The sequence below is a fragment of the Phaseolus vulgaris genome, chromosome 3, assembly GCF_000499845.2.
Source record: "Phaseolus vulgaris cultivar G19833 chromosome 3, P. vulgaris v2.0, whole genome shotgun sequence".
Lineage (NCBI taxonomy): Eukaryota > Viridiplantae > Streptophyta > Magnoliopsida > Fabales > Fabaceae > Phaseolus > Phaseolus vulgaris.
Genome location: NC_023757.2, coordinates 23,399,211 through 23,415,562, shown reverse-complemented (window position 1 = coordinate 23,415,562; position 16,352 = coordinate 23,399,211). Strand labels below are relative to the sequence as shown.

The window sequence follows — 16,352 nt, the reverse complement described above, 5'->3', positions numbered from 1 at the left end:
GGCTAAATATATACTTAACTAATGTGATGCAGTACAGAAAAATAAAATAGAATAGAAAAATAGATGTATAAATATATCTTGAAAAAATATATGTTAAATTAGGAAATATATTATCCATTCAGAATTAGTTGAGTTATTTTCTAACAATTTGTTTACATGATTTTTAAAGACAAACTTGTAGTCTTACATATTTGGAACTCTCGCTAGGTTGTTCAATAAGAATTGTTTTTTAAATCTTTGAGACACTTTAAAAATTTTCTTCGACAATAATTTTGAACATATCAATCTCAAATAAGTTGGAATTTAATTCAAAAGATAAAAAAAGAATAATCTTCTTCTAAATATGTTAAAGTAATAATATGATATCGAAATAAACATAATAAAATAAAACTATGTTTTAGTTGTCTAAACTGATTTTTTTAAAATCTCTCTAATAATCAGACATTTTATCCTACTAAATAAAATCACTTTTGGAGTATATCCTTAAATTAACAATTCTATCAACACATTTATTTTCTTTTCTAAAAATATATAACAAAACTTTGTTTATAGTAACATGGTAATTTCATCTATCTCTAATGGGTCACAACACAATAAGTGTTCTTAAAAACAACAAACAGAATAGATTAGACTTATTTGTCCTATCCATGTGTTTGGATTGATCTCCATGATTTAATATTTTTTTTTCTTTTTTAATGCATTTTTCAATGTGACATTACATTGTTGATGAAATTTTAATGTGTAAACCTAATTGAAATGCAAAGGTTTTATTTTGATATTCTGTGGTATAAGACTCTTATATAACAAACAAGTGATTTGGCATCTTAATATTTTTTTTAATGATACATAAATTCTTAAAAAAAGGTGAAGGGAAAGGAGTATTACTCTTTTGGTCATATTGTTGTATGAAGCTACATTACTTTTAAATAATTGAAATATATTAATATTAAAAAAAAATAAAAAATGATACAAAGTTATGTTAAGTGTTAACCACTTAAAAATTAATTTAATAAAACATAAAAGGGTAAATCAATTAAGGTGGAATGTGGAATGTGTAATGCATATTTTATAGTCTAGTTTAGTTTTGAGTTATAGGAAGAAGTTGGATTAGACAGAAAAATATTAAATAAAAGATAAATTTTCTAGTTTTAATATTTTTAAAAAATATAAATAATCTTAAATATAAAGATAAATTTTCTAGTTTTAATATTTTTTTTAAATTAAATAAATAGAATATGATCTTTTATTTTTAAAACCCTAAATATAGATTATTTGTTTTAATTTTGTATTTTATTTTTTACACTTTATTAGATTTTTTTTCTGAATTTTGTTGGTTCTAAGAAAATGAAAAAAAAAAAGAGTAAATAAAAACATTGTAACCTAAAACTAACACAAAATTTATCATCAGTTATTACCAACAATAACTATCACTTAAAAATAAATAAAAAGATATCATACTCTTCATATATTCAAAAAGGTATTGTTAAAATTAAAATATAATATATATATATATATAAATATAAATATAAATGGAGAAAGAAGATATGGAGGTTTATGAAGAATTTTACAAATAAAAAAATTATAAATTGTCCCTGTGATAGCTTGGAAGGAGGAGCAATGGTGGCTGGATGGACGACAAGATATAGAGATGGGCAAGAAAATGAGATCACGTGTGAATAGATGCCATTCTTCACAGTTTCACTTTTATTTTTCTTCAAGTGGAAACACTAACTTTTTATTGCTATTATTATGTATAGTTAGATATAAAAGTTTCAAAATTAAATTAAACATTCATCTTAGTCACTTAATATTAGATTGAAATTTTGTGTATAATATTTAAATTGATGGCACATTGTAAAACTTAAGAAAAAGGAAAACTACTAATGTAGCCTTTCAATAGGTATATGAATATTTGAAATTTGAAAAAGTGATACTTTTTGAGATATTCTTTTTGTTCTTGGGGTTTACGATTGGGTAAGTGGTGTCCAACCTAACTCGCACGCTAGTATTAGGATACCTCTCCACTGCATATCTAACCATTTTTCCTCGTTCCTCACAAAACTATTTCATCATTTCTCTTTTTTTTTATCTTATTTTATATTATATTATATTTTCAACACAGTTTATTACAATTAGTTTTAAACTGCATAACACAAATTCGTATAAGCATCCGATTTTATTTTTTTTTCACAAAATGACTCTGTCTTTTTTTTTCATTTTTTTACAATTAACTATGTCGGCAGACAAGGGATAAATGTTTAGATCATCTTCGTAATTATACACCTTAAATAATTTAAAATTATTCATCTTAAACCTGAATAAAAAAACTTACCTCAGTTTCTAGACATATAAAAAGTCAAATAAAGATAAATTTAAAGTTAAACTGATATATGTATATATAAGTATATGTATGTGCGTAGATGTGTATGTATGAAATTTTACAAGATTTGTGAGATAATGAATACTTTGATTTGGTTTGAATTTATTTTTATAAAGAAATTGAAATAGTTTATAATGAAATATATTATTTGAGCAAGAAATTAAAAAAAATGAAATCTTGTGTTTTATGATTATTAAAATTAAATAATTTTAAATTTTATTTTTAAAAGTAAAATTATTTATATTATTATATTTATATTTGTATAATTTTTTATATTTATCAGATGTTATAGAATTGATAAAATTCGATAAGTTGTTGGTTTGGCCAAGATCAAGGTATCACAATCTACATTTTATTTTAATAAAAATCAACGAATTTTTCTTTTATACTAAAATGAATCGTATTATATTTTTTTTACGTCATCAAGGTTACTTTATTGTTGGTGTAAATCAAAATTATTTTCTAACCATCATTAATCAAAGTTTTCTAAGTCAACATAAATTATGTTTTTTCAAATGATATCAAACATGTTTACTTTTCAATTTATGTTAAGTTAGATTAATTATAACTAATAAAGATCGTAATTATTTTTATCCAATATCATTAGAAACTTTTTTCTTGACAATAGGTTAAAGTTGTTTCTTATTTAATATTATTGAGGATTTTCCTAATCGATTTAGTTTATGTTAATTAGTTTTTTTTATTAATGTTAATAAGAGTTATTTTTATTTATTTTACTAGAATTATTTTTTTATTATTATTGTAGACCACTATTATCTCTTACTTTACATTAATTAGAGTTTTATCGATTAACTCTTCTTTTGACGTGTTTATCGTGATAAGTTTTTATCAATATGTACTGATCATTATTTTTTTTAATCAGATTTATAATTTTTTTTCTTTTTCTAAAGTTAAAACTTGAAAAACATTCAATTAATACTACTAACTAGGTTGCTTTTTACCGTTGAAAAAAAAATTGAGTCAATACTAAAAAGAGATAGAAAAAGAAAGTTGGAGAAATCTCTTTTATTCAAAAGGCGTGTTAACTTATTCAGAAAGAATGGAACACATTTTCTGTGTCTTCTCTGCTGTTTTTTCTTTTCTCAGCTCTCCATAGATCCACCCCTTTATTTCAATGTTCCTATAATTTAAATTTCACTTTTCTCTTATTCTTTGTTTAAGAGTTTTTTTTTTTTTAAATCGTTCTTATTTTTCTCCATTAAACTTAGATTCCAAATTCCAATTAGCAAACCTAATATGATTTGCATCCAATATTGTTGAAGACAGGAGAAGAAAATAATTAGATAAAATAAGAATCCAAGAGAAACTTGTTTTAAAGTAAGTGTTGAAATTTCTAGAATTAAACTGTGATTACTATTAGGTGAAACTAGAGAAACTTGTCACCCATACCTTAGTTGTTAGGTTTTGTCTTAAATCTTAATGTCTATATTATGTACTCAATATTTAAAATGATTATTAAATAAATAAATAAAATGATAAAAACAGCATATTTTTCCAATAGTTAGTTAATATATAACAGTGGCAACTTATACTGCGAAAACTATAAAGATTACATTTTGTTTGTTGAAGAACTAACATCTAATCCACTTGGGGCAGACAATATTAAAGTTTATGGTTTTACAAACTTATTTATAAATATTACAGAAAAACACAACTATTTTATGTGTTAAAATTAATTTATACAAAAGTTGTTTTTTTAAAATCTCCAATACAATTCTTTCAATTTTTATTTTAATTTAGTGAAGGGCCTTATTTAATTTTATTTTCTTCTTGTTTTTCTAGAAATTCTTCCATATATACGCTTAACTAAGTTTGTTTGATAAAATATACGGTATAAAACAAGCACATATCTGGTAAACTAGTTATTAGATATAAAATATTTGGTTTTTCTTTCGCATTACGAAATTCATCCAAATATACACTTACTAATTTAAAGTTTATCAAATAATACTATCTCAGAAACAAACCTATAATAATCCAACTTCTAAATTTAAGTTATTAATTAATAAACTAGTTATTAAATATAAAATCATATAAAAAGACATAATTATATAAATAAAGTTTTGCTTCTAAATCCTAAACAAAACATATATAATTCCAATTATAATATTTTTTTTTATTTCTTATTTTAAATTATACTTATATTCAGTTTTATTGTAAAAAAAAACTAAGATGAACAAACGGCAAAAAATATAAAAAAGAATATTCATTCTATTTTCTTATCCTTCCTTGAATCCAATAGAGAGTCTAAATATACAAGAAATATACTCATTATAAAATATAAAATAAAGAGTCAATAAAAATTAAAATAAAACAAACAAGATAAAGGTCAAATATATGTAAGGAACAACTAACAATTAGAATAGAAAAAATTAACAGTCTTGTATTCATATTTTTGTTAAGTTTTTTTTTTTAATTTTGTTATATATAACTTTCACATAATATCATATAATTAAATATTAGTAACATTAAATCCTTTTTAATTTAAACTACATAAAAATAAAAAGTAATCCAACAAATATTAAAAATAATACAATAATGCATATAAATATTCATATCTCTAATTGAAAATTTGGAAATAATTAAATAAATTAAAAATAATAGAGATAAATTAAAATAGAAAAAATTAAATAAATTACAAAAAACACTTGTAACACATTTTAATTGTGAAACTAGTTATAAACTAATCAAATAACTACTTGATTGATCTTACCAAATTCAATCTAAATCTTCTTAAGCTCACCATCATCAATTCATATTACCAAGAAATTTGTCAGAATTTGCATACATACATGCTATATAAAGAGGAACAATTTTCTATATTTAAAGTAAAGAAGAAAAGAGAAACAAATTAAGAGTGTAAACAGTCCAGCATATGATACATCACAGACACACCCAGTCTCCTCTCTAAGAATTTCCAAGAATATCGTGATCATTATGAACCTACAAAGAAGGTAGGAAACTTTTTTCTTCAATTGCCAAACTCCCCCTTCTAAGCAGACTTTTGCTAAAACTTCAAAGAAAATGCTCTTTAAACATCACTTAAATACCTATCCGTAAACTTCCATTTCTTGCTAATTTGCACAGTTGAATCCATGGCAGACAGAAAGCCAGATAACCAGGACCAAAAGCAACAAAATTCCAAGAACAACCAATTTAATTTTCATGTTCTGATACCACATCTTCCGATGGACTTGAGTTCCCTTCTTTCTGAACTCCTGGGCCTGAAAATCGGAATGTTATGAGTTTTCAAGTTTTGGTTTTTCATTCCTGGAAATTTAATTCATGGGACTGTTATGATTGGAAAACTATTCGTAGGCATGTCTAAAAATAAGTTTGTTTAGTTTTTAATATTCCTGAAATACTCCCTAAATTCTAAATTAATTAAAATTAAAAAAAATGGAAGTCATAATAGAGGTTACAAAGTAACTTCCTCATTCCCATGAGAATATAACTAGACCCCTTAGCAGGAGAGTAAAAATTGTACAGGTTTGAGTATGTAACTTTCCTGGGAATAAAACATATCCAGAGATACATTCTCACTTTCATATTCCCAGGAATGCAAAAAGATTCTGTGAAACAAACTCCTCCAAAGATGTCAAACCTCGTTCAACTTACTTGTGAGTGCAATGTCTCAGACTTGTCGGCAAGAATAGTTAGATTTTCTCCTCTATCAATGGCCTGAAAGCACATGTAGCAAAAACAAAGTTGGCAATGTATTACACCGTCTTGTTTAATATTTTGTAATCAATGCATCCAGCAAAGGCAAGTCAGTATACTGATGTTAATACAACCAGGACAACATAGAGGAAAAAGTCCATGTGATATAGAATTTAACAAGTTATGATTTAGCTACTGAAAATCTTAAAGGTAAATCCAAATTTAAGTATTGTCAAATTGTGATAGCAAGTTGTCACCAACAATGGTGACAGGGAGGAAAGGGGCAAGGATAGAAGCACATTGCTTCTCCAAAGTTTTTTATTGTGCTCTAAAATTTCAATTCTTGAAATTTTCCAAAAGAAATATAAGGAGGTTTACCTAACCTTAGTGATTTTTTTCCAAACCACCCGCAAAAGTTGCAATAAAACAAGCAAATGACTAATAGAGCAATCTTCAAAACCATATTTCCCCCCCTCCATTTATCTCAATAACGGTAACATACATAACAATGGATTGAAGGCTAGTAGACCAGGATGCACGAGACAACTGCACAGGGAAATTACTGAAAATATCCCAAAAATCTCACGTCTCACTCTTAAGCTTAAACATACCTTATCAATGTTCTCTAACATGATACTCTTAACTTCTGAAACTTGAGCCTTCACTTTTATTAGCTTTTCAATCTCTTCAGCATGGTCTATGATATACTTCATGTGCTCTTTCATTACTGGTCTGCAAATGTGCATCTGTATTATTTAACACTTTTATACAAAAAAATTCTATTCAAGCATTGAATTATATAAGTAAACATCATCAAGAATGACTTGGAAAGAAATAAGCATACCCAAACTCCTTGTTGAGACTTTTGGCGACAGCTGTGTCAGCCTTTCCACCACCATATCTTTTCCTAAAGTCCGCTTTGACACGTTCTAGGAAAGCAATAGAGATTTGTTTGCTGACAGATTCCTTGGCAACAACACAGTAAGCTGCAATTTACATAGATCCCAAATGGAAAACATTAATAGTGTGTTGAATTGGCTTCATGGTGAGAAAAATCAATTTATTTTTCATGGTGAAGATAAAGCAACGATAGTTGCTTTTAACTTTTCATGGTATCACCGTGATTATGTGGGAGAGAATTGATTATTGGGTGTTGTCCAAACTGGACCAAACACACTATAAGAAGATAAAATCCACATGGGTGCAACTCAATGTTTCAGTAACCCTGAGTCACAACAAAGATGAGAATAAACAGAAAATTGCACAAAGCTAAAGAAGAACGCGCACAAATTTATGTAACTCGGCCGATGTGACCCATACTCAAATTCGATTGAGAGTTTCTTAATTTTTTCAAAGAACAGATAAAGAGTCTCAAAATGAGTGATAAAGTAAGTGAACATCTTAATTTTTTATCCTAACTCACCACCACTTAGAATTTGGAATGTAACTCATGAGGTGAGACTCACGTTCCACTTATATACACTATAATCGACGTATGCCTAGTCAACGTGAAATTTCAAAAATAAACCATTAAAAGGAAATACACAAAAACAGGTCTAGTAACCTCACTTTTTTGTCGTTTTAAAAATTTTGTGCTTCAAAATATCGGGTAAGATTACAATTGGATACAGCTCATTAATAAAATGGTTGGAAGAAGACGGTTTGATTCATAAACCAAGAGAAGGGGAACATAGCCTTGTTTCTATGGCAGCCTAAGTCCAACCCAAGAAAAATTCATAACTTCACAGCCACAAGATAAGTCCTGGTCCCAGAATAAAGACTTGGTTCTAATTCTCATCAATAAACCACCTTAAATGAACCCGGAGAACCGAAATTCCTTTTTTCACCATCCATTTGTTTGAAATGAAAAAATAACAAAACTTGGGCATGAACCCCAAAAAGTAAAGAAACCCAGCATGGAAAATCCACAAAAAAAATAAATATATATGTGCCAGTTTGATGCGACAGAGTAGATCCAGCAGTTAAAGTGTGAATTAAAGTGGTATAAGGTCCAGCTAAAGAGGAAGATGCAGCAAAGAGAAAAGGCAAGAGATCGGAGGAGAAAAGCAGTACCGTAACCATCTTCGACGAGAAAATTGAAGGTGTGGTGGTCACAATTGTAGGTGAACTTGTTATTGGAAGAGGGTAGTTTCTGGAGACACTGAGCTGCAATTGCAGGGAAGTTCCCGGTGAACTCGGTGTACTCGGCTAACACCACCGTCCCCCGAGCCACGAAACTGTATATAAACGATTCCTGACTCATTGCTCTCTCTGCAACTCGCAACTCAAAAGCAGAGAGAGTGAGAATGAGAGAGAGAGAGAGAGGAAAGAGAACTTGGTCTACTTAGTTATTGCGCTTTATTTGGAACTTGAAGGCCGCGTTTGGTTTCTTCTTTTTCTTCGTCTGAAAGAAAGAAATAAATTGTGGGAGACACTACAACGGCAGGCTGAAAAGCGTGTCTCATCCGAAAATTTACTAATGCACCACTAATTATTTATTATTAATAAATTAATAATAATAATAATAAATTGCGTTATGTTACGTTACGTCCATTTTCTCTTGTATTTTTTTACCTGGAATTGTTGACTGGCTTTGACTGAGTTTGAAAAGAGATTAATCAATAATCATTATTAAAGTGTTTAATAAAAGAGAAATGTATTATGATAACTAAGTAAAATCAGTAGGGAAGTGGAGGAGGGTTTGCTTTATTACTTTTTGCCCCGGTTTTCTCGATTTCATTGGATTTGTTCCTTACTTAAACTACACTTCCTCATAATAATGCCACAAATTCTACTTTTTTATTTAAATATAAGAAGAAAAAACTATTTAATATTATCATTTCAATTCGCTGGTAAACATGAGTAGAGATAGTTTAAAAAGTATTATTTTATGAAATCAATAAAAGTAAATAAACTTACTTATGTAATTTTTTTATTTATTTAGGTCTAAGTCAAACAGTAACTTGAATGTAAGAATTGAGAGTACTATTTTTCTTTATTCAATAATAAAATTCAATAGTATAATAAATGCAATAATGAATGTCCTTGTAGTGTATACTGAATGAGTATAACCTTGCTACGTTACATTTAATAGGATGGTACAATAAAATTACACTGTACTTTCTAAAGGTGATTTCATTGAAATTGAAAGCCAGAATTTTGTTCAGCTGAGTTAATTAAATTCTCGGGTGGCTTCACCTAAATATAATTCAATTTTTATATTATTTTTTATTAATATTTCTATTTTATAATACACCTAACTATCACAAGTGATATTATAAACATATTCACAATAAAAATATTGTTTTTTACATATTGATGAACTTCTTTACCACTATTCATCGAAATTTTATTTTACATGTTTTAACGATAAAAATAATAATTTATTGACTATATTCTAATGAAATATGCACATAAGAAAGTATTTAAAGTAAAATGTTTTTTAAATAACAAATGGAAAAAGAGAAAAACAATTTTCTATCACTTCTTGATAAGAAATATGTATGAAAATTTAATTTATAAACAGTAAAAAGATATTTTATTTTGTTGACATTTTTTTAATATATGTCGAATAATGTGTGCATTCGTAATTTTATAAACATATCAATTATTTGGTTTTAAAGCATTATTATTACGGGCCTTTGTATGAAATAATTAATATTACTATAATATTACATGTATATATATAAGAAGAGTTGTGGCTTGACTCCAATTAAGTATTTAGAAAATTAAATCATGTTATATTTATTAAAATTTCTACAGTATTAAGTGTGGGTATCGAAAATTGTTTTAAGACTACAGTCATAACTTTGAATGATTTTTTTTTCGTAAAATTATTGGAAGAATAAATTATATAATAACTTTTTTATTAATAGTGAAATAAAAAAAGTTGTTAGATTATATAAGTGATTACAATAGTGTAATCACCGAGTTAATTTGTTTAAAAGTAAAAATTTAAATGATAATAAGTATAATATTTTACTTTTTTAAGTTAAAAAATTTATAAATAAGAAAAATTAACAATTCAAACTTCATTTCATAAAAAAAATTATTATCTATTCATTTCATAAAAAATATTATCTATGTAACATTTGTGTTTTTTTCTTATTTTTAGATTTCTAAAATAGTTGTTTATCTTTTTTTTTATATATAATATTTTTGTGAGTTTGAGTAAGTTTTCTTTATCATTTACTTGTTTGAACTTTGATATGAATAGTGCATGTGTTTGTGAAATTTTAGATATTTGTATTAATAGTTAATATTTCCTTACAGACATATAATGTCCAACCACGCTCCATCATGATAAGAACATGAGATATGTTACATGTTTAATTGCTAAAGAAGTTGAATATTGCAATTCACTCAAATTACTTTAATATGATATATTTACAAACAAATTAGTCCATTTTATGAGTATAAGTGAAGTAGAATTGTGTTAATCAATTTGGACCAACTTGTAAGAGAAGTCTAAATCATCCAACAAAACTTAATTAATTGAAAATTTGAAACATTTAATTGTTTAACTACCACTTTATTCACCTAGCAAATTCAATTAATTGAAAATTCAAAAAGTTTTGATCATTGGACTAAATTCATGTAAGGAAATTTTGAGAGTTTTTATTCGTTGGACAAGTTTGCTTTAGTGGTTGAGTGAATAGAATGGTGAGAGTATTTTCTAAATTTTAAATGACATGTTTTTAGATGTATGTAAATGCTAAAGTTTTTCATTTCATTCAATTATTATATTTTATCAATATATTATGGTTGCATGTAATTATAAGGGCGTGAATGAAATATTGCAATTTATTAGTTTTTAAGTTGAGTTAGGACGCATATGAATCTATATGTGATTTTTGTAAACATAGTTATTTCTATAAAGGGAATATTATGTCAAGAGTTTATAATGCGCATTAAATTTGAGATTTTAAAGATGACCTTGACTCGCATAGAAAAAAGTATATTAGTTGGTGAGAGTTAAAGAAGGTTTCTATGACGTAGTTTGTAATTTGAAAAAAAAACTATTTTTTAAATATATGGATTTATCCTGTCACACGAGTATATACATGTTTAGCTTTATTGTATGAGACAACTTAGTGAAAATAGTGCGACAAATACAAATTTCATAATTTATTGTCTGTCGAAAATAGAGTCAAATATTTATAATATTGATGACATTAATTTATCATATGAAAGGTAACTAACAAACTTAAGGTTGTTATAGTTTGATTATGATATTTAATGAATTGTGTATATGAATGAATAGTTTAAAATGTGAAAAAAAAAATGTGTATGAATTTGATATATGCATTTATAAAAGCTTTTGAAACACTAATGTGTTGTTTTTTCAAAAACTATAATGATAATGTGTTATAAAAAAAATATGATATTGCAGGAGAGTTTAATGAAGACTAAGAAAAAAAAAATATATTAGTATTGATATTTAAATAGCATTTAATTAGTATATGGAATTGATAAATATTATTAGACAAAAGTGATAGTTGTAATTAAGAGTGATATAATAGGATTTGGATCTTAAATATGTGAGTAAGCTTGAGATTTTAAATTCTTGAAGCGGTGTTGTTAATTCTGGTATGTGTTTGGATTGATTTATCATAGATATTATTTATTTGTAATTGTGTTGATCTGTTCTGTTTTTAGTGAATGCGTTAGGGGAGGTGAAAGGGTCATGGGAATTGGTTGAGAGAGAGATAAAAGAAGAGGCGTGATTTGATTAGGGTTTCCATCAGAATTACATGAATTGAGAGAGAGGAATGGGGGTGTTGAAAGGAAGCGTATGGGGATTGTTAATGATAGTGTGGGTGTGGAAATTGGCGGCAGGGGAAGAGGAAAAATGCGAGAACCGATGGATCCACATAAGGAGGCTACCGTCGAGGTTCAACCTGGATCTGCTGGCAAACTGTTCGGAGTATCCATTGTTGGAGGACCTATGCCCCTTCCTCGGAAACCACGGTCTGGGACAAAAAACCCATAACCGCTCCCACAGTTGGTACCGAACAGACTCTTCCATGCTGGAACTCATCTTCCACCGTCGGATGCTGGAGTACCCGTGCCTCACGCCAGATCCCTTCCTCGCAAAGGCAATCTATCTCCCCTACTACGCCGGCCTCGACGCCCGCCGCTACCTTTACGGTCCAGAATCAAACTTCAGCGCCTTACATGGCCTCCACCTCTTCCACTTCCTACAACAAGACAACCCCCAAATCTGGGCCCGCCACATGGCCCACGACCACTTCCTCGTCATGGCCCGCCCCGCCTGGGACTTCTCCCAACCCCTCACCAACGACCCTCGCATCTGGGGCACCTCCTTCCTCGAGCTGTCCCAATTTTTTAACCTCACCGCCCTCACGCTCGAGGCCCGCGCGTGGCCCTGGCAGGAACATGCCGTTCCATATCCCACCTCCTTCCACCCTCCCAGCCTCGGACTCCTCGAATCCTGGCTCACCCGCGTCCGCCGCTCCAAGCGTTCCATCCTCGCGCTCTTCGCAGGCGGAGGCGGCGGCGGCGGAGGCGGATCCTCCACGCCCAACGTCCGTCGGAGCATACACAGCGAGTGCGAGAACGCCACCTCGGACCCCTCGTACGAGAAGTTGTGCGAGATCGTGGACTGCTCCAACGGGGTTTGCGAGCACGATCCTATTCGGTTCATGCGGCCCATGCTACAGGCGAGTTTCTGCTTGCAGCCTCCCGGGGACACCCCCACGCGCCGGTCCACGTTCGACGCGATACTCGCTGGGTGCATACCGGTTTTCTTTGAGGAGCTTTCGGCCAAGTCGCAGTATGGGTGGCATCTGCCTGAGAATGAGTATGAGGATTTCTCTGTGTTGATTCCGAAGGAGGAGGTTGTGTTCAGGGGATTGAGGATTTTGAACGTTTTGCAACGGATACCTAGGGCTAAGGTTAGGAGCTTGCGGCAGAGGGTTTTGACGTTGATACCAAATGTCTTGTACAGGAAGCATGATAGTTCTCCCGGTCTCGAGGATAAGAAGGATGCATTTGATTTGGCCATTGATGGTACATTGGATAAGATTCGATCCAGGGTCGAGAAACTTGATTCTGTTATCTAAATCTAATCGTGATTTTCTTTTTGTTTCTTTCCTTATAGGCTCTTAGTTACTCGTTTAAGGTGTACCTTTTTTGGCCAATAATCAATAGAATTACGCAAGAAGATTAGTTGCTGGCACCTGTTCACGGAATTGTGATAGCGCATCTACAAATTATTTGTATCACCAGCATTTGGTTGTCTTTGGAAGTTTCTGTTTCAAGTTCAGAACAGGGAAATGTTGGACTAGTGATAAGGAATAGGTTTTTTTTGCAGTCTTGTCGAGTAGCTTATATGGATCAGCTAGAATTGATGATCCACAAGGGTTCTATTCCGATTCTGTATTTGTACAGTACATGTTATAATGTATGGATACAGCTTATATTGGAGTTTCATATTATAACATGTACTGTACAAATTTGTTGTAGCTTATATTGGAGTTTCATATTACCTTTTTCTTTTGTGGTATAGAAAAAATTGAAGTTGACCTTGACTAGAACCAGTGCTGGGATCATACTTTATAAGCAATGCACTTCTTTACAAATAGATAGTTGAATTATATTTTCCATTCACTACAGCTTTTGCAACTGGACCATCTGCACAGTGTTATATTCTATTCTATCGATCTGCTGTGTTGTTTCTTTTGCAATGAAATTTACTTTGAAAAGGTCTGAGGTGCTGATTGCTGACATTCAACCCTTTCCTTTATTTTACTGTAAGTTTCTTTATCTACTGCATGCAAAATGGCAAGTTGCATTTCGTGTTCAGGGAACAAAAAAATTACTGGAATTACCTTTCAGTTTATGTCCTATTCTTTTGTGCTACAACTCATGAACTCTGTTTGGTGCCTCTGTTTTGAAGCCTTTTCAGTCCACATCAACGCCCTCATTCTATCAGAATATTTTGGTCCAGAATGAATCCATCGCGATGAAAGCACAATGCATGCAAGGCTACTTTTAAACAGTTGTGATAGAGTATCGCTAAATAGACCTTTTTTTTAATCGTTTAAACTCGTCTTTTCATGATTTTACCTTCTCATGCGCAGCTCCTTGTGCAGCCTTTTTGTGTTGTGGTCCATTAGATTGTATTTTCTCCAACTTGTAATTTCATTACAATTTACTGTTGTAAGGGTCTGAACTCTGAAGGCAATTAGCAGCCAGGGTATTAATGTTTAACTCGTTTCCAATTTTGAATATTTGGGTATCCTTGAATAATTGTTGTATTTTAGCTAATTTTACAGATTGTGTAATTGGTAGTTCATCACACCGGAATGTTAGAGCAGAAAGAAAACTGTAACAAACCTGAGTTCGATGCTTTAGGTAAATGCCATCAGCCATCTCATGGTGTAAGGTGTTAGTATACTGTTGAAACATGATAATTTATTATACTGATGGATCCTCTGAAGTATAAAAATAAACTGCTCCCGGTGCAGTTGAATCCAAGGATTCTCCTCGTAGTGTTCCATTATATAATATAGATTAAATATTTTAAGGGCAGGATGCGTGCAGTTTAATATTCCGTGCCACTTTCTTAATCGTGCAGATTAGCACAACAGTTTAAGACAGTCTTTATCTGGGTTGGGGGAATCCATTCTATGCAGATTTGGCAACATGGATGGAAGATTCTCTTATGTTACTTAAAAGTGGGCCATGAAAGGAGAAAAAACAAAAAGGCTTATGCATACTTATAATTTGCTTTTTGTTGCTGTTATCTAAAGATATTTTCGTTACTATTTCATTCTAATCAATATCCTTGAATTTTGTAGTCTAATAATAATAATTTTGAATATGATGATGATGATGCGATGATGCTTTAAAAAGTGAAAATGAATGCATGGTCATTCTTACAATTTTTTAGAATTCTAGAGTCAATGAAGATAAACTAAACATGTTAACACCCCCTCAAGTTGGAGAGTAGATATTCGTCAGACTCAGCTTGGATTTGAGAGTAGAGAATTGTGCGGAAAAGGGGACTTGGTGAATATGTCAGCAACTTGCATGACAAAAGTAATGGGCAGCACTTTGAGGAGACTAGGGTTAAGTTTTCACGAACTAGGTGACAATCAATTTCGATGTGCTTGGTGTACCGTCCCGTCCCCGGGCGTTGACCAAACGTCAAAGTCAACACATGGTGGGACCCCTCCAGGGACCCATGGAAGAAGGTCAACAGGTTGACCGCTCGAGTCATCGCCTTGTTGAGGCATCGCCTAAGTAAGGCGTCGCCCAAGAGAGGCATCGCCAAGCAAGTGTACCGCCAAGTTAAAGCATTGCCAAGCTAGGACATCGCAAGGAGGCTTCGGGCCTCGACAATTCAGAACAGTGACAAAAGGAAAAGAAAGGTGGCTTCGAGGCCATAAGTTCTAGTACCAGTAGGGGGTAAACTTGACTCGTGAAGTACCCACGCCACTGCTGGGAGACCCTAGGACAGATACGACCCATGAAAGGGTCACGATCAGGGGAGAACCACGTGCATGGTACGAGAGAAAGGTAGATACACTCCCAGGGCGAGTGACTAGTAATTGGGACACATGAGTTGGCACCCAAAAAGTCAACCCACGTGACAGAAGCACTTCGCAGAAAAGAAGGCTCACACGATGGAAAAACCCTAAGTTGGGTGGCGCTGTGGGACCCTCTGCACAGAATAAACGATCAAGTCAAAAGGGTATGTGGCAATACCCACGTGCTCATAAAAAGTTTCAGGGAAAGTTTGCCAAGGTACGCGTTAATTCAGTTAAGATTCGAATGTTCCAAGGAATGTTTTGATACGCCTTCAATGCGCTTTAACGCGCTTTAAAGATGAGAGGTGTATAAAAAGGGACCTTGGGGCATTGGAAAAGGGACAGAGTTTTAACCTAATACACATAGAGAGAGATACAGAGAGAAAACCCTAGTTGTCTTCGCGGCACACTCACAGTGAGCACAAGGCAATTAGGGCAACACAATTCTAGTTACACCGTTTCAGTCATTCAGTGCAGTTTTTTGATGTTTCTCGCTAGCTGACTTGATCGTCGGAGTGCAAACGATCGCGAGGGTGCCCCTTTGTTCACTTCTCTTTTCAAGTGTCTTTGACGGAGCAAACGATGGTGCCCTAGCTCGCAAGGACAAGCCACGCACAAAGACGGTCTCGGTCAACCGGCCGGAACACTTGGTGTGTTCATGAAAGACTTGATTGGACGCTATTTGAAGGACATATTTATTGTCACAGTACAGGGTTGCAGGCTGGGAGAGAGGA

General features: G+C 31.6%; 2 protein-coding genes across 3 annotated transcripts; one reads left to right on the top strand and one right to left on the bottom strand.

Annotated features, from left to right (window-relative positions):
* Window positions 1–5,201: 5,201 nt before the first annotated feature.
* Window positions 5,202–8,528, bottom strand: LOC137806891 (vesicle-associated membrane protein 724). Of its 2 annotated transcripts, XM_068607257.1 has the most exons (6): window positions 8,135–8,528; window positions 6,906–7,047; window positions 6,673–6,793; window positions 6,020–6,082; window positions 5,452–5,625; window positions 5,202–5,344 (listed from the first exon to the last, which is right to left on the bottom strand). In XM_068607257.1, the coding sequence occupies exons 1-5, from the start codon at window positions 8,322–8,324 to the stop codon at window positions 5,476–5,478; spliced, it is 666 nt and encodes a 221-aa protein (XP_068463358.1). In that variant the 5' UTR covers window positions 8,325–8,528; the 3' UTR covers window positions 5,202–5,344; window positions 5,452–5,475. The 2 variants fall into 2 exon arrangements, with proteins under 2 accessions (XP_068463358.1, XP_068463357.1); XM_068607256.1 differs by having other exon boundaries at window positions 5,202–5,625.
* A 3,084-nt stretch (window positions 8,529–11,612) lies between these two features.
* On the top strand, window positions 11,613–13,693 carry LOC137806890 (probable xyloglucan galactosyltransferase GT19). Its single transcript, XM_068607255.1, has 2 exons — window positions 11,613–11,650; window positions 11,720–13,693. The coding sequence occupies exon 2, from the start codon at window positions 11,833–11,835 to the stop codon at window positions 13,144–13,146; it is 1,314 nt and encodes a 437-aa protein (XP_068463356.1). The 5' UTR covers window positions 11,613–11,650; window positions 11,720–11,832; the 3' UTR covers window positions 13,147–13,693.
* The last annotated feature ends 2,659 nt before the right edge of the window (window positions 13,694–16,352 follow it).